We start from the raw sequence: 27,011 nt of genomic DNA, 5'->3' as shown, positions 1-27,011 counted from the left end.
AGGTACTGCTAAGACTTCTTAATAACATCAGTATGATCAAATTGTAGAATGATATTAGCAACAGAAGGTTGTTTATATTAGATCGACCCATCTATATTAGCTTCATAAATATCGGTACCCTCCAAAATCTGTGAAATAAAATATCATTAAATATACTATAATCTCACCTGGCAGGAATCTTTGCCACCTTCTGGTAATCCTGCGCAGAACATACAACATTCTATGACATCACCACCATACCATCCAGGTTGATTACAAGTAGCCGTACTGATTATTGGCACACTGATCTCCTGTAATGTTTCATCTTCGGGAAATACTGCAATAAAGTAGTTGAATGTACTTAATTATCGTAAAAGTTATCGTCGTTACCTCGAACGTAAAAAGAAGAAGAAGAATCTGCAGAGGTGTAGAAAAGTAAGCAATAATTTAAAAATGTATACGACAGCCATTTTTTCAATAATCTTGCGTTCGTTTAATAAACAGTTATCCAGAGAAGTTCAAAATCTCTGTCCAACTATAGAAAATTTGGTATTATTTAGATAACATGTAACAAACAAAGCAAAAATCTTACGGAATGCTTTCCTTTGGCTACCATGACTGTTTTGTGGTATTTTAGAGATAGTCAACAATTTAGCTGTGCCACTTTTAACACTTAGAGTTTTGCAATACCAGAAACGTTTTAAACCTGCAAATTAGTCTAGCTCTGTACTGTCACGTAAGCACTTAATAACTGAATGAATAATGTATGTATTAATTCATTAATTAATTATTTTGTTTTAACTGGGGCGTTCTAATATCGTCTGAATGATGTAAATTCGTCGCTGAATCTTTGTCTGGGTAACAGTTTTCTCATGTAATCCTATGAAAAATAGATGAAATAAACCAATACAAATATGTTGATATATGTTGATATATTCATTCATGTACACAACTTATGTGAATGATGTTAGGATAATATGGGATTTCGCTGCATCGTAATTCCCAAATGACAGAGAAGTGTCTTAGGACGCCTTCAATTCAGTCAACAAGCATGTTTGTCAATATTTAAATCAAATACTTCTACAAAGTTCTGGCAGAGACTAGAACATTTATTTGAAAAGAGCTGTGGTATATTACGGTTGTTAGAGGATTTTATGAGACGACATTGTGTATATGTGGCACTAAATAGGGATGGATATTGACAGAATATTTTATGGCTGAAATTTTTATGATGGTTTATTAGTATTTAATTTATTTGTATTTCAAATATTTTCGGTAATTATTGGATAATGACACCATGACGATTCGCCTACTCCTCTTCCATCATTTTGATAATACCTTCTTGATCTCCCCATCCTGTTATCCAAACTGTCGTTCCAGCCGCCCAGTCTTGGGATGGCAGACACACAGGCTGTATGTAATCGTTGGAATGAACATCAGCCGATAGTCTCAACAAAGCGATATCATTGTTATAACTGCTGCTGTCATAGAAAGGATGAACTATGATATCCGATAGGCCAAAACTTTCTTGAGTAAAATCAAAGGTGTCCAGTCGATGATTACCGAGGATAATGTTGTAATCTGCTGCATCTTGGGAATAGACACTGGATCACAAACAAGTGTAATAAAATAAACAATTAATTTCGATTGATTCGGATATGTTTCAACTAATCAATTCGTTACCAAATTCAATCAATCAGTCGATCAACCAATCAATCAATCAACCAATCAATCAATCCATCCATCCATCAACCAATCAATCAATCCATCAATCATTCAATCACTCAACCAACCAATCAAACAAACAAACAAACAAGGAATCAATCAATCAAGCATCAATGAGATGAGTACGTAAAAATAATGACAGCGATAACAACAGTACCGACATTGATTAATATGAGAATTAAAAGAATTAAATCACGAAGTGTAGGTCAAACAGTAAGTTGTCAGGAAAAAAATGTTACCATTGCTTAAATGGATATTTGACAAAATTCTCGTCCTGAATTCGGAACATTTCTTACATAACTGAGAAGGCGATACGTCCACCGCATTGGCGATACAGGTTTCGAGTTTTTATATAACCCGTCAATAACTTTGTTAAATTTGAAGGTCCCTTTTTTTTCTTCATGGTTACTACAGTGTTATGAGGTTTGTGCATTCTATTCAAGGAATGCATATCTGTCGTACATAGTTTAATTGTGTACCTTAGAAATATGCTAATACAATTAAAGTGTTACGTAATCACTACGCCGTGCTAGCTCCTCTTTGGCAGCTTTAATTGAATTAGGTTAGTTCTATTCACTCCACCCAACAAGAAGGTCGCTTCTCTTCACTATATCTTTTCATTATCGCTTCTCGGCCTTTTGGATAAGATCACGTGTAGTATCTGTTGCCTTTCGGGGGAATCGTGATACACACCTGACGATGATCAGACAGTCACAGTCTCGATGCAAGTGGACTGGGGTCGAGAGCGGATCAGTCGTTCGGTTGTTTGGTTTTTCGTGCCAAGGTTCTTTTCTAGGTGACTTTTCTTAAAAAGTACATCTTTTCATTATCTGTCAACGCCGTTCTACTTTGCCAAATGTTACATTTTACATTGCCGTTTTGTTCTGCCTGTGTCTGCTTTCAAGTGGTTTGTACTGTATTATATGCAATGAATACATCTATGCTGATTCATCTATCTCTCGATTGTTGAACTTACTTTCCCTCAATCCATTTACCTGGAGGATATTCTCGTTCATTTGGATGTTTTCGATTTGGACTATGTTGTGTATAACTTTTACTTGTATCCTTTGCATATCTTTTCCCGAGGAACTTTTCTACAAAATATATATATTGGTCAATTTCAAAACCACGCTCTTCCGAAAAGCTGACTAAGCAACTCTACCGAACAACTTTCGCCAACCTACCAGGAACCACGCCCTGCTGTCAGCGACTTCAATCTCTTGCAAGTCATTGAAATTAATTGTTATATGTGTTAATGTAATCTATTATTAATTATAATTTAACAGAACAAATTTTCCTTTCTCGTCTCTTTTTTTATGTTCGTGACTGTTGGTTACTCTCGAGTTGTTGAATCCCTCTTATAGTTGGCTAGCAGTCACGTAACATAATTGGGAGCCTATCCGGGAACAAAATTGTATTCCAAAAATCCAAAATAATTCTTTGCTTCATTTTCACGGACGAACAGTTACAGTTTGTTATTATCAATATACCTTTCGAAGTGACAAAGTTCATGGCGCTTCCTTCCATTACGGAACTCAATTTACTGAAAAAGTCTGAAATTGTCCAAATTGCAACGTATAATAATATTGAATTAAAACCAATATGAGCAAGGATGAGAGTAAGAAGCTGGTTGCCGAACATTTATTTGATGAGAACGCCATAGACGAGGCAGCTCTTGTTGATCTTTCGTATTCTAGTCTCAAATAGGGGGGGAATGAGAAAGTTCGAACTTAAAGCGAAAAGAAAGTTTAAGCTTAGGGAAATGGAAAGTAAACTTAAAGAATTGGAGTTAAAAGGTTGCGGTGAATCGTCTCACATTGCTTTTAGGGGTTTTAATGTAACAAAGCATTGTCTCTGGTCCCTTGATTCCAGGAAAGTGAGGTAAACAATGTCTTCTGTCATATTTGAGAAGTTAGGCACACAATTTAAAGTGGCCAAAGGAAAAGTGGGCATTTCTTCTTCAAAATTCGTTTGTTGGCAAGGCACAAGAAGGTTATGCTGCGTAGTCAGTTGCAGACAACTGCAACAACGATATCGCAATGAAAGTAATTCTGGATGTTTATGAGTTAGTACCTTAAGCCTACAGGCAGAAATTTCGAGACCGTCGAAAACAAGAAAATGAGGCTTATGTTGAATTTGTCCGAAACCTTTTCAACCGGTGGTGTATTTCGAAGGGCGTTAAAGAAATTAAAGATTCAAGACAACTTATCTTGGTAGAAGAGTTAACAACATTTGTTAGTAATGATATTAAAATTTAAATTGACGTACATCAATGTGTTGACTTGTCGAAGGCTTCTAAATGGCTTACGGCTATTGTCTCACACACACGTTCAATAGGAATAGATAACAATTCAAAGGTTCTTCAAATATCAGTGTTACTGATTCTGTTCGTCAATCATCTGGTACTGGAAATAAACCAACTCCAGATTCAAGTCGCTATAAACTCGACCATGTCAATTTCAGTAGGGTCGATTTTAATTCACCTACTTGCGGCTATTGTCGCAAGACTGGTCACCTAATTAGCAATTGTTTAAATTGGCAAACAAAATGGCACGAGATAGAGAAACAGAAATCTATTCCAGTGCATTGATAAGTCTGCAAACACCTACCCTGACTACATTGAAAGTATTAAAACCTGAAACTGACGAAACTGAAAAGTTGTATTTACCTTTTGTTTCAGATGGTTTGTATCTCTTGAGGGATCACATTCAACCCCTGTTGACATTACAGTTTCTCGTGATACTGGGGCAGATCAGTCCTTACTTTTGGGAGGCATTTTGTCATTTTCTGAGCAAACGTCAGCCAATTCAAATGTTTTAATGAAGGGTGTAGGGTGTACATTTATTCCAGTACCCCTTCATTAGATTTATCTGGAATCCGATATAGTGTCAGTAGTGGTAACAGTGGTGTTAAACCTTAACGTCCTGTAAAGGGGTGTGTCGTTTCTTTAGGTAATGACGTATAGGTGATAAGTAGTAGCCAGACTAATTGTTTTTGACAAGCCGAGAGCTTCTGATAGCACATGGCAGTTACAAAAGAAATTCCAAATATCTTCCCTGCAGGTGCCGTGACTCGAGCTTTGTCCCAAAAATTTGTAGAAGTTTCTAAAAATTATCATGCTTGTCTCGCTAAAGAGACTTTACTCTAAAGTAAGGAGTCTTTCAAGAAACTACAAAACAAAAAAAGGTTTTCCGAGGTATTATTTGGTTTACCAAAAAGTTTTATGGGTTTCCTTGATGATGATCTTGTCTGGTCCTTTAATTCCGACACCAGAAGGTGGGGATCAAGAACAGCTGCAGTATGTTCCTACTAAAGAGTCCAAGATTGGGTTACCACGTCATTTTGACTTATTGTCTAATTCTCTCTCAAAAGAACCGCAATTCAAATAGCAGGGGAAAGACCCAAAATCTCGTCGCTAATTAAGAGCGTATAACTGAAAACGAAGCAGTATATGTCCCGGTTTGGTTTCACTTAAAAGAGGGGATCTTAATGAAAAAAAAAATGTAGACCTCTTGATGTGTCCTCTTGCGACGAATGGAGGTTCTAACATCAAGTGGTTGTTCCTAAAGTTTATAGGAGTGTTATTCTTTTCTGTTCATTTGGGGGTCAATAAGATATACCAGCGTATTTTGAATCACTTTTACTGGCCAAAAATTAGAAAAGAGGTTGCTGTTTTTGGTAAAACATGTTATATATGTCAAATGGTAGGGAAGCCGAATAAAATAAATTCCATTGGCACCACTGAAACCAATATCAGCCTTTGCTGAGCCTTTTAGTAGAGAAATTATCGATTGCATTGGTCCTTTACCAAAGAAAGAATCTGGGTATCAGTATTTGTTAACAATTGTGCACTTCTACCCGGTTTCCTGAAGCTATCCCTCTCAGGAATATTAAGACCAGGACTATTTGCAAATCTTTGCTTAAATTCTTTACACTGGTTGGTTTACCAAAAATAGTTCAACCTGATCAAAGTTCAAATTTTACTTCAAAAGTGTTTCAACAAGCTTTGTATCAAGTAAATATTGAACAAGTTATATCTAGTGCCTATCACCCAGCGAGTCAAGGGGCTATAAGGAGATTTCATCAAACTTTTAAGAATATTATTAAAGCATATTGCTACGAAAGTTGAAAAGATTGGGACGAAGGTATGTTTTGTTCGCTGCTCGAGAGTCAGTATATACAGGAGTATCTTGGATATAGTCCATTTGATCTCATCTTTGATTACACAGTTCGAGGATTGGATTATTTTGTTTTGTTCTTACATCATATCTTTTCACACAACACCACAGCTAGTTGTTATGACGATGGAGTCTACTATGTACATCCATATTGGCCGTAACCGACAGTAGCCATAGTCTCAACAAATGCCACAACTCATTTTTACATTTTACCATAAAAAAAACCCATATTTCCATATTTTGCAGAAGGTGCTGATTCCTGTAAAAAGCTTACTGCAAATTACATATAATAAGTTGTACAAGGAAGGATATAAAATAAACAATTGTCTCCTGAAAGACTGAAGGACGGATGTGTCGAGATCGGAATGTCCAATCGTGTAATTGGATTGGCTACGTGCGAAAATCTATGTGAATTTTCAGATATCATGATGTTGATACACTGCTGTTATTTAGTGGTAAATAGTGTGTAAATTAAAGTAGAAACTTCAATTGTTCATCGCCCGCTCTGCCATTGAAAGAAATAATATATAATGTAAAATATTTGTTTGAATTATTCAACAGCTGGTCTATGAAACTATTAACTAACTAATATAAACTTTGCATTTGTATCATATCAAAGGCTCATTATTTCACTTACAAACAGTGAGCTGCGCTTAGCACCCATCGTTTATTCAGAAGAGTTCCACCGCATAAATGCCATCCCAAGTCATACCGAATGCTAACTTGCCATGGCCATGCTCCAGGTTGAGCCGAAATACCACCAACGATACGGGACAAAAACAGCGGTCTTTCACCACATCCTGTATGCCACAAAAAAAAAAAAATGCCCGTGTGTGAATGGCCTAATGAACTTCGTAGTAAATAAGATATTCGGAAAGTATGAACAATCTGTCAGCCTCCACCACGATTCGTACCCGAGTTTTCGCGATAGTAACAAAAGCCATCATCTGCTGCGCTTGTGATACCATGCGAACCAAATCTTATATCAAATGAACGCTTCCTAACGGCTTTTATACAATTACCCAACCCACATAACGGGTTTTCGCGCTTTGGATGAAAGAGTATTTTGTTTATCAAATGAAGCTTAATTCTAGATTATTTTAACAAGTACCTTCAATTTTCTAAGACATATTGATTACTGTACAATATTACAGTATTTTCCTATTAAGAACATGCAACACACACACCAAACCATTTTGAATTGACAATATTTCAAATAACCTTGACAAATGATACCTTAATCACCTGCATTCATGAGGTATTTTATAAAATTTAGCAAAATCAATAGGACCATGTGTTTTACTTCAATGAGGGTATGCTTTAAAGAAGATTGTAGTTCGACAGTCACTTTCATCGTCATAATCTGTGCAATCTTGTAGCCCATCACATTAATAATGCGGGTAGGGCAACAGATATAAACAGAATTATAAGACCTTGGGACATCTTGGTTTTCTTTTTCATTTTTACTTGAAGCGCTGAATTAAATTCACTCTTACGTTCTTTTCCGTTAAATAACTCAACCAGACGAGAAACAATTCACATAATACACATAATGATAAACCGCATCAGATATTATAATTACATTATTAATAACACAAAATAATATTCATACTGAGAAATACCATCTCATAAGATATAATGTTCTTTCGACAAATGTATATTGAACAAATCGTGAACATTGAAATTTAAAGGAAGCACACGAATAAGAAAGTAGAAATGATCTTATTTCAATAATGTTCATCGATTTCGTACCGGGCCATCCATTTCTATTAAATAACATATGTAACTTAACGATAAACCTCATTTCTGACATTTCTGTTAAATCGCAATAAAATTGTCCTTAATAATATTCACCGTTATTTAGGTTTCATTGGGCGTGTCATCTATCTATAAATACCATCTTTGTCATGGAGTTGTTCAATGTGAAAAGTAATTAAATCAACGAGTGGAAAGCTTACTTGTTTGACAGTTTTCTCCGTTCTCGTCCTCATCTCCTGTACAGTCGATAATTCCATCACAAAGCCAGTAATCTGGTATGCATGAGCCATCATCACACTGAAACTGTGCCGAGGAACAAGTTGCTACAAGAAAACAAGAAATAAAATCATATTTCTTATGGCTGCTAGTTCTGTTTTCAAAAAGTTACGTGCATAACGGTTCATAAATCTACCTGGTTATCATCTACACAGTACCACCGTGAATATATTTTACTGTTTTAACTTTACCAGACAGACCTTTTAGATATGTAAATCGCGATGATAGTAAGTCTGAATGAAATAAAATCGATCTATGCAACCTTGGAAATGTTTGCGTTATATGTTCTCAGCAGCAAGAGTCCATTTATAATCATTCACGGTCAGGATAATTCCCACCTGACTTAAGCCATTGACACCTTAAAACATACTTAATTGTTATTAAGTGTATGATAATACCCATGGAGAAAAAGTAAAACAAAATTTAATTTTTAAAAAAAAAAAGTAAGGTTTTTTGCTAGTATAGTACAATAGAAATACTCTCAATTCTACTGCTAGTATATTTAACAATGTAAATTGTGTTACTCAATTACTGTTTGCAACAACCACCAATTATTATAACTAAAGAGAATGGATTTCAAAGAAAGAACTCCGTGTATATATATATATATATATATATATATATATATATATATATATATATATATATATATATATATATATATATATATATATATATATATATATATATATATATATATACTAGCAGCCGTACATCATGTTTGATCTCTAGAGTAAGGCAAAATATTTCACCAAAAACAGAACTAGTATTGTTCGATACAGGTGACAACGCCTACAGTGGAATAACGACCTTCCTCACCGGTTTCGAACCTCTGGACATACAATCAGCGTCCATAGCCTAGTGGTTAGGGTGTCCGCGTACAGAGCGGAAGGCCCGTGGTTCGAATCCCGGTGGAGGCTTAAAGTCTTTTCACTGTTCTTGATTTTCCAACTCATAACGGTTTTCAAATATATATATATATATATATATATATATATATATATATATATATATATGTATATAGTCTGTGTCCGCGTACAGAGCGGAAGTCCCGTGGTTCGAATCCCGGTGGAGGCTGAAAGTTTTTTCATTGTTCTAGATTTTCCAACTCAATACGATTTTCATTTATATGTATATTTATAGTTTTATAGTTTTTTTTTATTGATGCAGCTTATATATACAATTACATAACCGGGTTGTGGTACTTAAAACATATATTTGGTGAATATAGATTTAAAAAAAAAAGAAGATGACTCTTTTAACCCTGAAATATATTGTACTGTATGCTTATCACAATCAATGAATGAACCTCGTTATTTCTTACCAGGGCATCCGTATTCATCTTCTCCATAGTTACAGTCATAGTAACCATCGCAGACAGAGAACGTCGGGATGCAGGTACCATCATAGCATATGTAGCTGTCAGGGTCACAACTGCTGACTTAAATATATATATGACAAAGAAGCACAGTTACTGTATACTACATGGCATTCTGTAAAATCAAAATGTTAGCTAATGGAATATTTTAATCTTTGTCACTTTTTCTTCAAACATTTGATACCTTCATGCAGCTTTGCAATTATCAGAGATTGCTATCATTGCAAAGGCTTGATTACTGGTGGCCAGGAACACTGTATCACACACGTACATAGGGTTTGTGAATATGAGTTATGGTACGTTTTATTGGAATATTACGTGGATGAACATTTCTTCAAGATAAAAACCCCGAGAACCTACTTGGATTGCATGCTTGTGTACTTTCGTCTTCGTAGTTGTAGGTTGTCACAATTGGTAAGTCCATCGCAAACAGCTGAGGTTGGCAGGCACACACCATTCAAACAACTAAATTCAATGCCACAGTCCAAATCTGAATAAATAAATGTTTCAAGTCAGCACGATTGTCTTCATACTATCATCTTTAAATGTGGGACAAACATTGTAGACAACAAAATCAATTCAATAGACAATTCAATTGAATAAATATACTACGTAGTATCTTCGGTGTTAATTCATCATGATTCGTAAACAAAAATATAAACTAGAGCACATTATGATAGATGAAACTGACCTTCAGACGCATTTCGCACACTCGTAAATAAGAACGGTAAAGAACCGTTTAAGTGTTTTAGTAATGTAAACAGCTTCCAAAGTACAGAAAATGTCTGATTTAATATACGGAACGACAATATATTAAAAGATATATATCAATTTCAGTAAGCAAAGCACAAACAAATGAAAAGAAATATAATTCTACCAGTGTTTGTAAGGTTCACGGCTTCCACATGGGCAGAATAACCACTATTCACTACGATTCCGTCTGTTTCAAATATGAACCACATCGAATTCCCAGTTGATAAAACCTTCAACTCATCGTACGATGGACCTCCTGACCATGTAAGGAGATGTTGCTGCCACGTTTCGTTCCCATCTCCAACGTAGATGTAATCATAGTTCCTTTTAGTGTCGATGAAATCAAAACTAAGCAGAAGGCTTGAGGTTTCGTTTGTTGAGAAAACAACTTCTGTTTGATAGTTATTTGGATAGTTGGATGGATAATTAGGAGAAGTAAAGCTGTAAGATGTCTCTAAGAAGATTTCTTCTGCAACGTCTGTGAAGCAAAATACGGGTTTCCAATGAAATAAAGAAAAAATAATTGAAAATATGGCAATTCGTCAAATCGTTTTGGCGTAAAAAACAACAAACAGTTGTATTTCATCTTTTTATTTCATCCTTAACAGTGACATGTGTGACATAAATGGCAAACAGACAGGCATAGAACCGTTTCTAACATACATCTCATATGCAAGTTTTTATACATAACCCCTACATGAGCATGGTTGAACTAATTTGTTCTAGACATATAAACAACTTAATCGTTTTCTATATAAAGTACTAAATCTATAATTGCAGAATACTAGCAGATTTTGAAATATTTAAGTATATGTTCAACTTCATTTAAATGTGCAAAAATGTATATATATATTTACTAATAAAATAAACACTGTTAACTTAAAGGCTTAGCAAATCATTACAGTTTAATCATAACAATTTTTTTTATTGGTGTATCATTTCTCTTTTTTTGAAAATCATAACTGTATGTCAAAAGAAAGGAATTTGGAGAGAATCCAATACATTTGAAAGAATAAATCATTCTACAAGGCGACATAGTAGTTTTAGAGGGACACTTGGCTGACCCGAGCGAGAGCCAACTTCGCTGTTTTACATAGGTCACGATGACCACATAGAACGAAAGCTCGCTGAATGGTATGAGAGTAGCACGTACATGAATTGTATGGTGCTCGTGCGCTGTTTAATAACAGGAATTAGATTGCTTTATACAAGGTACATTTTAATTTTGCAAAGGAGAAAAGAGAACTCTCGTCATAAACTATATTTATATATATATATATTTATATCTATATTTAAAATAGTAACAAAGTTTTTTTGCACAGAGGACCAAACGAGTTTACTAGAGCCCTTCATAAATAAACATACATAAGCGTCGTGTATTACCGACGGTTCAAAGTGTTAATAGAGGCAAACGAAATCAAATAAACAAATTGATGTCCTATAAATAACCTAATAATGCAAATATTTATTTCTTACCATTTTTAACCGTTATTTCCGTTTCATTGGGCGTGTCATCTATCTATAAATACCATCTTTGTCATGGAGTTGCTCAATGTAAGAAGTAATTAATCACGAGTGGAAAGCATACTTGTTTGACAGTTTCCTTCATTCTCGGCCTCATTTCCTGCACAGTCGATAATTCCATCACAAAGCCAGTAATCTGGTATGCATGAACCATCATCACACTGAAACTGTGCCGAGGAACAAGTTGCTACAAGAAAATAAGAAAATAAGAAATAAAATAATATTTCTTATGGCTGCTAGTTTTGTTTACGTGCATAATGGTTCATAAATCTACCCAGTTATCATTTAAATTAGTACACAGTACCACCGTGAATATAGTTTCCTGTTTTAACGTTACCAGACGCACCTTTCAAATATGTAAATCGCGATGATAGTAAGTCTGAATGAAACAAATTGATCTATGCAACCTTGGAGATGTTTGCGTTATATGTTCTCAGCAGCAAAAGTCAATTTAGGGGCGTTGAGGGCGTTGTGGTCAAGTGGTTAAGGCAGTGGACTTGTGATCTAAGGGTTACAGGTTCGAGCCCTGGCCAGATCATTGCGTTGTGTCCTTGGGCAAGGCGCTTTATCTCCATTGCCTCTCTTCACCCAGGTGTATAAATGGGGACCTGCGAGGTAACTTGTAAATATAGTTGCGTGCGCCGGTTTGTGGCTGCACCCTATGGGAAGTCCCCCGGGGGACACGTGGTTGTGGTGCACTGTGGTGCCCCAGGAGAGATTGATTGAATTGTGCACACTTTGGTGTGTGGGTGTGACAAGTTACCAATGACCAGGGGTTAAGTTGTAAAGTCATGTGAGGAGGCATTAGCCTCATACAAGACTGTAAACCTTCAACTTTTTTTTTTTTTATAATCATTCACGGCCTGGATAATTCTAACCTCGTTTTAGCAATAGACACCTTAAACATACGTAATTGTTATAAACTGTATGATAATAGCCATGAAGGAAAAGTAAAAATATTTTACGTAATTTTTTGTGTTAATATAGTGCATCAGAACTACTCTTTTTCTGCTGATGTCATATTAAAAATGTAAATTGTGTTTCTTAAAGACTATCTGCAAACAACCGCCAATTATTATAACTAAGAGAAGGATTTCTAAGAAAGGACTCCGTCAAATATATAAATATATATAAATATTTATATATATATATATATATATATATATATATATTTATAATATATATATATATATATTAATATATATATATATAAATATTTATATATCTGCATATATATATATATATATATATATATATATATAGTTCTTTTGCACAGTTTGGGACGTAATATGCCAGGTCAAAGACACTCATATACCACAATCGTCTTCATCTTCACCAAGGAAACAGTCGGGAGTACCATCACAGATCCAACTCTCTGGTAAGCACAAACCGTTGCAAACAATACTGCCGTTATGGCACGGGAAAGAAACTGTAAAGAAACACAAAGTAGGTGAACATTGATAGTTTGTTAGAAACAGAGTAATTGATGGAGAGTGCATTACAGGTACATCCATAGACCTTCTGGTATTGTAACAGTGTAATCTCGCTGCCATCCATTTTATTGTTGATTCGATAAATCAGAGTAACCATAACACTAACAAATTAAATTGATGACATTTTCTGGCAAAGCTGTAATGAAAGATTTTTATATTGTACATATTTTCTACACTTTATTTGATCGTTGGTACGTTTTTCTCATGGTAAGACTTGGTTTTCAGATACCATGTCACACAACTAAAGTAGTTTTGGCCAATTATTATGACAGAAATCTTATAAATTTACTTTCACTAAACTCAATTACATGACACTGTGCATTACCGTTTGATACATCAGCCGTCATTAAAACAGCTGAGAAACCAATGTAATAATCCTCGTTGCTCGTTTCAAATCTGATCCAGCCATTTTCACTCTCTATGATGACCAATCGGGGTTCATCGTATAGTTTGGCAATCGTTGATGTTCTCAAATCTGGATCGTTTCCATAGCCGACGGATAGTGTGTGGTAATATGGATTGATGGCCAACTCATAAAACTTAATAACAATATTGAAACCAGGCGGTCCCGAGATAAACCAAATGCAATCTCGATTTCCGATGTTGAAATAGGGATAGAATGGATTGGTGAGATTGTGAAGTGTTCCCTCAAGCAGAGTGATATTATCAGCCCCACAGAAGTCATCCGCTAAGGAAAGTACAATAAATACATTTAAGTTTGTTATCAAGTAGTAAAAAAAAATCGAATAAGTTTAATTATATCTGTGTTGTGTTGATAAAACCTATTATGATGGAGATACTTGCCACGACGTAAACGTTTATGACAAATACATGCTCCACCTCTCCGACCTTGTAAAATGTTGAGTAATAACGGTGATTCAACGAAGCAGCAGAGTGGTGTAAATATCATCAGGAAAGACAAATGTTCCGCAAATGCACAATATTCAATAACGATAAGAACTATTTTGCATACATTGATAGTTATAACGTCATAAGCAAGGCTTGCTTTTAATAGCGTTGTACGCTATTGCAGGTAATTAGTTGAAAACAGTAGAACATTAATTCAAAAAAATCGCTTGACGTAAGTTATGTCACAAATATGTACGCTATATAGATTTACACTAGATTAATTCGAGTTAATGCTTAATTCAGATAAACCATTTCTGCTTTCAAAACTTACATTTTATGCACCATTTCTCACCAGGACGTCCGTACGGTAGAAAAGTGCAGAAGTAATCGGTATAGCATTCAGTGACAACATTTTCGCAGTACTCTCTGCATGGCACAATACCTTCATGACAGCCTTTGAAGAAATATCCACACATAATCGAATTGACCTCATCCTCGTCGCAATATGTCCCAGTGGAATTTGATGAAACATCATGGCTATAATAGCCATAATCATAATGTCTATAAAGGATTCTACAACAGCTTGAGATGTTGCGAATGTTTCAGAATAAGGCACATTTTGCGCACAACCGGTGTTGATTGATTCACAAGACACAAGTGGATCTGTTGAGAAGAAGTAGTGATATCAATCATAAATTACTGGATGGGCAACATTAGAGATTATAGTTTTTAACAAGGTTTTATATATATATATATATATATATATATATATATATATATATATATATATATATATATATATATATAGGCCACAAATGATCATTATTTAATGCATATCTCTTACATGAAAATAACATTGTGCCGGTAAAAGAATTTACTGCTACATTTAATACCTGGTCAATTTAACCACCCAGTTATTGTGTTATCCACTACCTTTTTGGAAGTATAACGGAAGCATTTCGATCTCATTTATCCTATGTTACAGACATAATGTTTGCAGGTTTTAACTTTGTTAGCTTATTGGCTTTTGTCTATCCTGAGTTCGCAATACAGGAAGAAATTAAATTTCTAACAACAGAACGGTACAATCTACTTGTATTAATTCACGACATGACATTGACAGCAAATCCGGACTCACTTAAAACAGCGACGATCTAAAATACGTACCTGCACCCTCCATCACAGAAGCAATTGTCCCCAAGTATCGAGACACGCGTGCGTATACGGTAGGAGATTCTGGCTGGGCGCATCCATAACTCCAGCTTGTTATCCCAACAAGTGTCCAACGTCCATCTGACTCTTGACAAACAAGTGGACCACCGCTAACGCCCTGCATAAAAGATTTGATATGAAACTTCATTAAACGTTTAGTCTATTTTTTTTTTACATTGTCAATTGACAGTAATATATAATGCAATGCTTGAGTTTTTTCAATAAGCCTTTTTCATTTGCCTTCGTAACCTGCAAACATATTACAGGGTTTCGCTGGTATTCATTTGTGAGGTGGCCGCCTCTCTGTTTTTGGCGACCGCCTCGCTAAGATATATGATAAACATTGCCACCTTACTGTTTCAGAGAAGGAATAAAGAATGCAAAGATTGAAGAAATGAATGTGAACACTAAATAATAGCAACAAATAAATTTTCTTTTACCATTTAACATAACTTTTTTATCTAATATATTGTTAGGATAATTTACATTAGGATGCTTCATCAACATTTCAGGCAACCTTGCCCCAGAACCCACCCCCACAACAGGTGTGCTCAGTTGCTCACTCCCTCCAGCGTCACAAACCAGTTAACACCTCTCACACCAGAAATTCCAGGATAGTTATTTTATGAATACTAATATACAGAAGGACAATTTTTCTAGAGGGAAAAACTGCAACAAACGGCTTATCTACTGCTAAAAGCACGTGTGGGTTAATATGCAACATTCAGAATGCCTGACGATTCAATCTTAGCAGGGTGTTTTTCAGAGGCTAACTGTTACAGAATCTGAATGAGATCTTCCTAGGATCCTTAAGTGAGCATTACTGTTGTCTTAGTGAGATATTTACCTGGCAAGTGGATACCATTCCTTCATCGTACCCAGCACAAATCATGTTCTCAGTTATAGTGTTATAACCATTGTTTATCAGCTGTTCATAGCAGATTGACCTGTTCACTAGTGGTAAATTAGCTTGGCGAAGGTCCGTAGATATATTACCTGCTCAAATAGAAATATTCATTTAAGAGCAAAAAGCAAAAAGCCGAAGGACTTACACTCAAGTTGAAGCTATAGGCTCCTATCTAGACATAATAGCTTACAAAACAACATTAATTGGAAACTTGTCACACATACACACCGAATAGAGTTCAATCCAAACAGTCATTCCCGTATAGTACAGTTCGCCAAATCCACGGTTTGCATAGGGTGCAGCCCAATACATTGCACGCACCATCATATGTACAATTAACCTCCATTTGGAGAGAGGCAAATGCGTCTGAGTGCATTACCTTAGGAAACCGCGTATGATCTGACCAGGACTTGAACTTGCTATATTTAAGCCGCAAGTATATTGTCTCAATCATTTGACCACATCACACTAACGCTTGCTAGTATAAAAATTAGAAAATGGAAACCTACATGATAATGAACACGACCCATTCCTATACTAAATATTAAAAAGTAGTCACAATGGTTCTTTCTAGTCATTGTAAGTCTTGTCTGGTGCTAGCTATTCGCAACTTCATCAAAATCCAATTGACTGAGTGTCCCGTGTAACACCTAATAGCAGTGAGTTAGCTATAATTCGTACGTTTACTGATTGCTGAAAACTAACCAAACTGACTTGTTCGACCCCATCCTGTTGCGTAGCAATTAGTATAGCTTTCCACTTCATCAAAATCATTCCCGTCCGGGAGACAAATCGGTCTTACATAGTAATGAAACTTGACTGGTTCAGCAAGCTTTAGGAGTGCAACATCGTTATCAAGGATGATTGGATTGTACCCAGGATGCACCATGATGCGTTCTACTGGTCGTCTAACTCGTGTCCTGGCTTCGCTAGTGCGGTGAACCTCACCTAATACTACCGCTTCAAGGTTTGACCTGAATCCAGGATCTCTGTTTAATGTAATTACAAAAGGCTGTCAATATTCTCTATATAAACGAACAATAAATATGTCATACTCCTATGCTGTTCATTTTATCTCTCCCAAGAAGCTGTAATTTCTTGTTTAATGAGTACTAAGCAAAACGAATATTTACTTATTAAATTGCATGTCTGAATTTGACAAATGTAATCATTGTTACCCAAAACCTACTCAACACAGTGTGCCGCAGTCGCGACCCACTCATTAGAGATGAGCACAGCACCACATAGAACGGATCTGTATTCAAGCAAGGCTTGCCACGGCCAACTGCCCAATGATGCCACCGTTCCACCAACAATACGAGTTGTTGGAAAGAGAGGGTTGGTACCGCAAAAATCCACACCTGAAGGACATGCGCATTAGAGAATTGAGTAGTGATACGGGTTAAATGTAAGAACAAATACAAATTTAGTTTCAGTAATATTAATATGGTTATCAAAAAATAAAACATGATATATACATATTTATATATATATATATAGTTTATATTAGTTATGACTTAAATAAGCAAAATGAAAGTGACACTAACCAGTGCAATTGACTTCATCTTCACCGAAATGACAGTCTTGTTCCCCATCACAATGATAAATGTCCGGAATACATTGTCCATCATAGCACTGGAAGTCCCATTGCTTGCACGTTGCTATAAGAAATGAACATTTATTGTTGTAACTAAAATTCTCATGCATAATAAACTCGGTGAAACTGAAATTGTTAGGACCAATATTTAGCTGGAACCAGACGCGCAAACGTACACGTATTTTTTTTGTATATATGTTACTATGTTCAGATAAACAACAAAATATGTTTCCAAAACTAGAAAGAAAGAAAAAATCAGTTGCTGAATCGAAAAAAAATCAAAATAAGAAAATAATTTAATCAAAAACATTAGTCATGTAGAACATAAGCATTTCAAAATGAAATATTTAAGTGTGGAAACAATTCATTCAATAAATGCTGTAAGAAAGTGTTTCAAACTAGTTTTGTAAGATGTTAACGACCAACCTTCATTCTACCATACAATAACAGGAACAGAGGAACGAGTTTAACTCACAGCTAAAATAATAACAGGAATAGAGGAACGAGTAATACTCACAGCAACAATAATAACAGGGCAAGAGGAACGAGTAATACCCACAGCTACAATAATAATAGGAACAGAGGAATGAGTTATACTCAGAGCTACAATAATAACAGGAACAGTGGAACGAGTAATACTCACAGCTACAAAAATAACAGGAACAGTGGAACGAGTAATACTCACAGCTACAATAATAACAGGAACAGAGGAACGAGTTATACTCAGAGCTAAAATAATAACAGGAAGAGAGGAACGAGTAATACTTACATCTACAATAATAACAGGAACAGAGGAACGAGAAATACTCACAGCTACAATAATAACAGGAAGAGAGGAACGAGGAATACTCACAGCTACAATTTGTTTCATCTTCTCCACCAGAACAGTCATAATATGTATCACAAAGAAAGGTATGAGGAATGCATTGTCCATCAGAGCAAGTAAAGTGACTGGAGGAATCACACGTTTCTGAAAAATAGAACAATACTAATAAGTCTTCTTTGATGAATTGTGTACCCAGTTCCATCAGGTAAGAGGTAAGTATAATTTGACTATTTGGAATATGAGCTTTCTTCTTAACAATGTTTCTATAAACAGGTTGGATACTTATAAAATACTACAACAATAGTTTCATAGATTGCATTATTCTGTTACAGTTGGTATTTTTGTGTTTCTTATTAATTTACTTTAATTCAATTGATGTTATCTTTTCTTAAAGTCATAGGCCTGATGCTAAGATATTACTTTAGATTTATGAACCATTTAGCCACAGATATAGAGAAATTACCACAATAATTTTCATCTTCCCCGAAGTAGCAATCACCATAAGCTTCACAAACGGCATACTCTGGAATACAGTATCCATCATTGCACTGGAAGTATCCTTTTTAACAAGCTGAAAAAGGAAGACATCAGTCAGTAACGCTATAGCAAAGATCAAGGATTCTCTACAAATCATATTTTTGCTAAATCCGACAACGAAAGACACATTTCGCTATATAAATGAGCTCATTAATGAACTTTTTTATGGCTATCAATTTCTAAGATTACATAATTAACGTCACCATATTCATATACACGATCAACTTTGATAAAGTCAAAACTCATCAGGAGTGTCAAGTTTTCAGAAGTTGAGAAAATTATCTTTATTCGATGGTTATTTGGTTAGAAGGATAGATAAAATGGGAAGGTAACATTGTCAGACTTCGTGACAAAGATTTTATCCTTGGCACCTGTAAACAAAATAAAAGTTAAATAACGACGAATGGTTGTAGATAATTTGAAATTCAATGTGTCAACAGATCATTATAACTATCTCGAAAAGAACATGCCACAATTGTATCAATATAATAATGAGGGAAATGTCAATATGAGAAAACATCAAACAATTGATATTGTATAATAATGTAATAAAACCATTTAAACAAAGTTTATTCTAATTGTTGTTTCAAATAGTCATTTAAAATGTCTTCGACATTAATATATATATATATGTATGTATATATATATATATATATTTATATATATATATATATATATATATATATATATATATATATATATATATATACATATATATATATATATATATATATATATATATGTATGTATAGGCTATATATATATATATATATATAAATATATATATATATATAAATATATAGACATTTCTGAAAGGAATATATAGATATTATATATATATATAAATAGGAATATACATATATATATATATTTATAAATATATAAATATATATATATATATATAAACACACAAAACACGAACAAATACAAATATATCTGAAGTCTAACGAATCTTCAAACGTGACTCTTACAACGTACACGTGCAATTGATACCGGTTTCTCCATATACTCAATACATAAAAGGATATCCATATGGCGCAAAACTTTTACACTAGAACCCTAAGTAATAGTGCTGTAGATCCCAATTCAGTATTCACGTAGACTCAGGCAGGATGATAACCTCGGGTAGTCTGGTCACTGTATGCAGTGTGGATAACACGGGTAATCTCCGGTAGTCTGGTCAGTGTATGTAGTGTGGATAGTACGGATAATCTCGTTTAGTCTGGTCACTGTATGCAGTGTGGATAACACGGGTAATCTCCGGTAGTCTGGTCACTGTATGTAGTGTGGATACCACGGATAATCTCGGGTAGTCTGGTCACTGTATGCATTGTGGATAACACGGGTAATCTCCGGTAGTCTGGTCAGTGTATGTAGTGTGGATAGTACGGATAATCTCGTTTAGTCTGGTCACTGTATTGTTACGAGGGCCCATTGTAGCCTAACGCTAGTCACTGCTAGTAAGGAACCTAATGTTATAATATAGAAAGTATTGAAATTGCCTACGTGATAAATCAGTATTTGAGAAATTAGGTCGGGTTACCGTGTCAGAATGTTATAATACACGATTGTTCTAGTATGTTCCTCATGATGACGCGCTGGTCTCGGGTTGACGTCGGTTTACGTGAGATCGCGTGTAAGCTGTACACATCTTCGTGGATTCTCTGGAATATTCGCGAGCGATGCAAAGGACTTCCAAGAATAGAGAAACCGGGTCGCGTTGTTACTCAGGTGTATCGAGAAAGATCTAGATGATTCTTGACATGGCGAATCGTATAAAAGCCCGCCCAGATCGGAGAGTTTCTCAGTTTCTGTACGAATACAAGCGACGACACATATTATACCATTCTACTATATATCGTCAGTGCTCAACTACCAGTAGTTTCTGAAGGATTGAGATATCGATAACAAGATTGATTCTACATTTCCATTCAGAAGTTTGAAGAGGACTTTGCTGTGAAAGTACAGTTTTTTCAGTCTTTATTACGGAGAAGGTGAAGAATTTCTGTCTCCGTTGAGGAAGTTCGTTACGCCAGGAGTTGGTGGCTATAAAGCTGATTTGGACTGACTCTGGTAATATTTAGTCGACGAGAAGTTCGACTTGTGTGCTTCACTCTATTGTGGCTGGAAGTCCGTCTTCTATATTGGAGCATCGCCGGAAAGAAGGTGACTGCTGTTTCTGGGATCGCGAGAAACTTCGTCGAGGACCAGTGAATTTCGCGGTACAACGGACCGAGAATCGTCGTCATCGAGGTCGTGGCCGCTGAGGGATATCGCCGTTGGAAGAGACCAGCGTGTTTTAAAGTGTATCCTATCTTGTTAAGTTTGTGAGTAATTTTCTATATATTTTTAATTACCACTTGTTGTTGGTTCGAAATCCATTGTTCAATATAGTTTACGTTCTCATTTAAAATCTCTAGACTCGTCAATCTGTCTGTGTTCCTTACGGAAACGAACCCAGGCTTGTGTCTCGTTAAAAATTAGTTATCGAGACCTCTCGCATTCCAACGTAACAGTATGCAGTGTGGATAATACGGATAATCTCTGGTAGTCTTGTCACTGTATGCAGTGTGGATAACACGGGTAATCTTGGGTAGTCTGGTCAGTGTATGCAGCGTGGATAACACGGATAATCTCGTGTAGTCTGGTCACTGTATGCAGTGTGGACAACACGGATAATCTCCGGTAGTCTGGTCACTGTATGTAGTGTGGATAGTACGGATAATCTCGTGTAGTCTGGTCACTGTATGCAGTGTGGATAACACGGGTAATCTCGGGTAGTCTGTTCATTGTATGCAGTATGGATAACACGGATAATCTCGGGTAGTCTGGTCAATGTATGCAGTATGGATAACACGGATAATTTCGGGTAGTCTGGAATTTTTTGGCCTTACAAACCCTCCAGATGGCCGGAAACGGCACTTCATGAGTGCTCTAAGCTGCATGTACCCATACTTGAAATATGGATCTCATGTCTGCAATTGTATCTAGATAGTTAATTATCGTTTAAATATTTGGAGAGGATTGATAGTAGAACATATGGTCAGATGGTGATGTACAACTTTTATTATACGTCACTATCTAAGCGGAGCGCCATCATCAGTTGGCAAGGAACGTCGAAATTTTCGATGAAAGGTACCCTTAGATCGGTAAAATTAACACCCATATAGGCTTTAAATTGCATCTAAACAATTAATGAAGGTGTGTAAAGTTAGGGAGGACGGATAGAAGAACTTATATGGTGATGTACAACTGAAGCTTATACGTCACTATTTAGGCGGTGCACCACCTCCAGTTGGCGTGGCGTTTCGAAATTTAAGCAAAAAGGAAATCCTAGATCAGCAAAAAATGCCACCTCTGGTAACAATAAATCGCATCTAGACAGTTCTTTCCCCCTAAAAGTATTAGTATATTGTGCATTGGACCGATCAAGAATATGTTCAGCACCCACTTCGAAATTCTCCCAGCGGTCCCCACTTCTTGGAGCATTTGGGAAATATTGGGGCTGAACATACCTATACCCCCCCACACACTTTTTTCATGGAGAACAAGCCCCTCAAGTCCACCGGTTCCGTCGCCACTGAAGTCGAGGCGGGTGACTTTTTGGATTTTACAATTGTCCACAATTTTCTGAGTTCCAAAATCCTAGTTGAATCAACATATGTCAGTTTTTCAGGAAAGAAATCGTGTGCAAGAAATTACCTTTTATGCAAAACCAAACGTAAGTGTTTTATTCATCATCGAGAATATATCCGAAAACGTAACTCAAAGCCACACATTATTTTATCGGCCCTACCGAAACTGCCGAGTGCTGTATACTGTAACAATGGATTTAATATGTTATTGTGTTAGTGCCAATTTTTAATTTACATTACTCGATTTGAATGCATCATTTAAGGATTTCGAGCAGTAAAGAAATTACATCGGCATTGCCATTGCATATTGTTGAATGACACGGGGTAGGGGGGGTTGTCACGTGCCAGTGTATTGAATTTAATTATTGGTATTCCCAATATGCAAATCTGGCTTTCGTAAATCGTTTCCCTGGAGTTAGTTATGCAACGCATTCAGTAGAGCAGCAACGTTGAAAATCAATTCCTGAAGCTAGCGCTGTAGCACATGCCGCGGATTCATCACATGCAGAATTGAATCGCTAGTGTGTTAGAACCAGGATTCGTAACCTGTGCGGCGAACCATGTGCTAGCTCCAGCTCCAGTTATTCTGCATGCTACATGTTACGATGTTAAACACAAATTCGACTTAGATTCGAAACAAATTGGCTCATTTGATAGTTGTTGTGGGGGAATAATTTCGATTAGGGTTGTGCACATTTGTCTGCAAAAACGACAAAAAAAGTGAACTAAGGTCTGGGAAAAGTGGGGGGGGGGGGCATATGCCCCCTCTTGCCCCCCCCGTAATCCCACCCATGCATGTGGAAATGAACGATCATGGCAATAAGACTGGTTACCAAAGCAACCACTTTCTCATTGAGAATATTGACCTTTAACAATACAATGCAACAATACTTTGTTATTGTTTAAGCAGTATAAATACTCTGAATACACTTTCTGTTTATAAACCGAATCACTAACAACAAACAAAATCACAGTTGCTGGCTCATATCCTACGATAGGATATAGGAACATAATAATGCAGCTATCCTGAGAGCGAGACTGGCTCATTTTAATTCATCACAAATGCACTTAGTATACAGCTTGAACCACATAGGCTTATAACAGTATTGGCCAAGCCAGCTAGCCTATATGCCTACTACATAAGCCTCACTAGGGCAATCTACCAAAATGTACATTCCTAGCCTAGCATGTAAATTAAATGTTTATGTATCATATCAGACCTAGCCAACAATGCAACAGGAAAGAATATCAGGAACTAGTGAACGATGCACATTGTATCACCTAATATGTACCTCGCATATTGCGGAACCTATATCCACACATTAAATCATACACATCAGCCTCACTAGGGCTTTCTATACCAAAATGTACATTCCTAGCCTAGCATGTAAATTAAATGCTTATTATCATATCGGACCTAACCAACAATGCAACATGAAAGCATATCAGGAACTAACGTGTACCCCGCACATTGCGGAACCTATATCCACACATTAAATCATACACTAGCTTATGCAGGGAGTTACTTCAATGTTCCTGCGGATATTAATTAGAGGCTATAGATTCATTTCATGTCAACATTCAACTCACATAGAGTCCTTGAATTATCTAGTTTTGTACAGTTAGACTGTGGATGCTATGACACGGCCAACAAACTGCATCTTGCTTGCAAGTAAACTTAACAAAGTTTTGACTGGTTATCAACACAGTGAATAGAAACCAACATCGTGGCGAACAGTAAAACCAAAGCAAATTTCTAAAACAATTATTCTCGATTGGGTGGGCTTCAGCAAATTCACCGAAGTGGAAAGTGTATGCAAGCAGTTATATTTGAATTTTATAATTGCTTTGTGAGAAAAAAAATGTACCACAGTCCCTGCTATGACAGTTTTCGAACTGTACGTTTAAAAAAACTTTTTGTCATAGGGCTGCGATATTTGTTCAGTGTTTTGTACCTCAAAATTAACTCTAATTCTTTCATCAACGTAAGATTTATTATTTTCTACACGTCGTCATTGCTGTTTAACTATTTAACCTTTATAACGTTTCCCTATGTTTTTACATTCTATTTATAAATATGCACTTTTATGTATTTATATTGGAATTTTAATAAACTTGAATTAACTTACGATTACTCCAACCACCCTCCTCATGAGGAGCATTTGGCAGAGTGAAATTTGTACTGACAGTCAAACAATACTGGTTAAAGTATATTTGCAGCAAGGGCAAACGTTGCCTTTGTTGCTTGCTCAGGTACACCCTCTTCAGTCAAGCACTCCATACTGAATGGTTCATTTAGAATTAAAGGAAAGATGAGCTTATAAATACATTGCATTTCATTTTACCATGGATGAATGCGTGTATACCTTTTTGCGCAGACCTTTACGCTGCTCTAGTTTGACCAGGGCTAGTTTGAGCCGGGAGCACGTGCCCCAGGCTTCTATACATGGTCCCTTTTCATAAGTAAAAAGTGCCTCCGGTTGGTCCAGAGTACCGTTTTGCTCTTTGTGTAAGTTAACAGTTAGCATTTCTAAACTTATAATAATACAAAAGCAAGAAAATAATAAATACGTGGAAATATTTTACTTCATTACTCACTTTTTTGGGCAACTTAACTTCTGTTGACATCTCGCATGAGATTTACACTTACGGACTCCAATCAATCGTATAGGACCCGGTGTTGCTCTTTCATTGGACTTATGCTGACGGTCCATCATCATTACATCTGTTCATGTACACCAGACATTACGCTATTTTTATGTCACCAGCATTGGTGTCAAAGTTAAGAATGCTAAAATTTGCAAAAGGAGTTCCTGGTAATTCTGCCTTCAGATTACTTACACACTACGAGGAGTGTTATGTTAGACAAATATGTTTCAGTGAGGAATACTACTTTGTGGGTGGTATTAAAATGTTTGTTGAAGTTGTAGCTTGGGTGACCATTATTTAACTTTCTAGCATAGTTGCACTTCAGTGAGGAATAGTATTTTGTTGGGGGGGGGGGGGGGGATTAAAATCTTTATTTAATTGTAGATAGGGATTTCTAGCAAATTTCGTGCAAAAACTGATGACCTTTAAGTGCTTCTCTGCATAGTCTTCATAAGTATTACTTATACTAAAAATATCGTCAATAAGCAATAACATATAACATACCATAGCACCATTCGTCACAGAATCCATAATTAGAGTATCCTAAGCCATCACAAACTAAGAAGTCAAGACACAATCATGTTAAAGAGACATTTATTTAAGTCTTGTTCGTTTGGAACTAATCTCAATATTAATTCCAATAATTTAGAATTTAACATTCTGGTTTGCTTTCCCTCAGTATGTTTTGATCGTTTGTGTAAATGTTATATGATCTAGCTAACAGTTTTAGATACAGTACACCTATCTTAGCATCTCGCATTTATATAATTCAATTCATTCAACGTATAAGGCCCGATAATAGCCTACCTATAATTCTATTCATGTTCAACGGGCATTACAGAATATTTTTGTTGTTTTCAATGCTTTTCTACAGTCATATAAGTCATGTGTACGTTTTACATCAGAGTTGCTTCCGTAAAAATATGTTACAGATTACTTTCTTTAGGAATTATCTCATACATGGTGGTGTATTTGTTATCTTAATCATGCTTTACTTCCCTCGAAAGTACAACATTTAGTTTAGATTGTTTTTCATGAGTTAAAATCTTTCGTTTAAGTTGTGCTTGTTGTGCATGCGTGAGAGGCAATGAATGCTCCATTTTATAACAAAACCATTGCCAAATGAAATTATCCAGTTTTTACTGTTTACAGTACAGACTGGATAAAAATCAATGCAAAAAGAAAAGAGCTTACATATTTGGCAGTTCTCTTCATTCTCGTCTTCATTTTCGCTGCAATCTTGAAAATGATCACAGAGCCAGTATTCGGGTATACATGAACCATCATAACACTCAAACTGTGATGAGGAACACGTACCTAAAAATGGTATAATATATATATATATATCATAGCTTCATTGAGCGTCGTCTCGGTGACAATATATATATATATATATATATATATATATATATATATATATATATATATATATATATATATATAGCTCACAGACGTTAACGCTCAAAGAGCTTTGCTGTAGGATGTCATTGGCATCCTTAGTTATTCCTTTGGATCCGAAGTTAACCCGTGTAGTATTGTGTAAAAACGTCACAGCCCCGAAAACCATTGCGTGAGTTTATTAATAAGGGTATAAAAAATATCACTGATTGCGAATACATTGAATCAGTGGATTGCGTTATTACTGCAAAATCTCGACTTTTCAGGAAATAAGTTCGCATTTTCCCCTCCTCCAAGCAATGTCAATGAAATAGCAGGTAATAGACAAGTAAAACTA

General features: G+C 35.8%; 2 protein-coding genes across 3 annotated transcripts in view; both read right to left on the bottom strand.

Annotated features, from left to right (window-relative positions):
- The window catches only part of LOC139963222 (uncharacterized), a 166,240-nt gene that overhangs the window by 36,929 nt on the left and 102,300 nt on the right, over positions 1-27,011 (bottom strand). The gene's annotated exons all lie outside the window — the stretch shown is intronic.
- On the bottom strand, positions 156-26,843 carry LOC139963145 (transmembrane protease serine 9-like). The gene is made up of 19 exons (XM_071963690.1): positions 26,726-26,843; positions 25,781-25,834; positions 18,919-19,014; positions 18,483-18,599; positions 17,580-17,693; positions 17,222-17,393; positions 16,738-17,021; positions 15,973-16,121; positions 15,081-15,243; positions 14,337-14,576; positions 13,390-13,752; positions 12,887-13,000; positions 11,636-11,758; positions 10,172-10,525; positions 9,241-9,357; positions 7,841-7,963; positions 6,520-6,682; positions 1,318-1,583; positions 156-316 (listed from the first exon to the last, which is right to left on the bottom strand). Exons 1-19 carry the CDS (start codon positions 26,841-26,843, stop codon positions 156-158), a joined length of 3,291 nt encoding a protein of 1,096 aa, XP_071819791.1.

The sequence above is a fragment of the Apostichopus japonicus genome, chromosome 21 (assembly GCF_037975245.1).
Source record: "Apostichopus japonicus isolate 1M-3 chromosome 21, ASM3797524v1, whole genome shotgun sequence".
NCBI classification, from domain to species: domain Eukaryota; kingdom Metazoa; phylum Echinodermata; class Holothuroidea; order Aspidochirotida; family Stichopodidae; genus Apostichopus; species Apostichopus japonicus.
The sequence above is the reverse complement of the archived record's forward strand: the minus strand, read 5'-3'. Positions and strand labels throughout refer to the sequence as shown.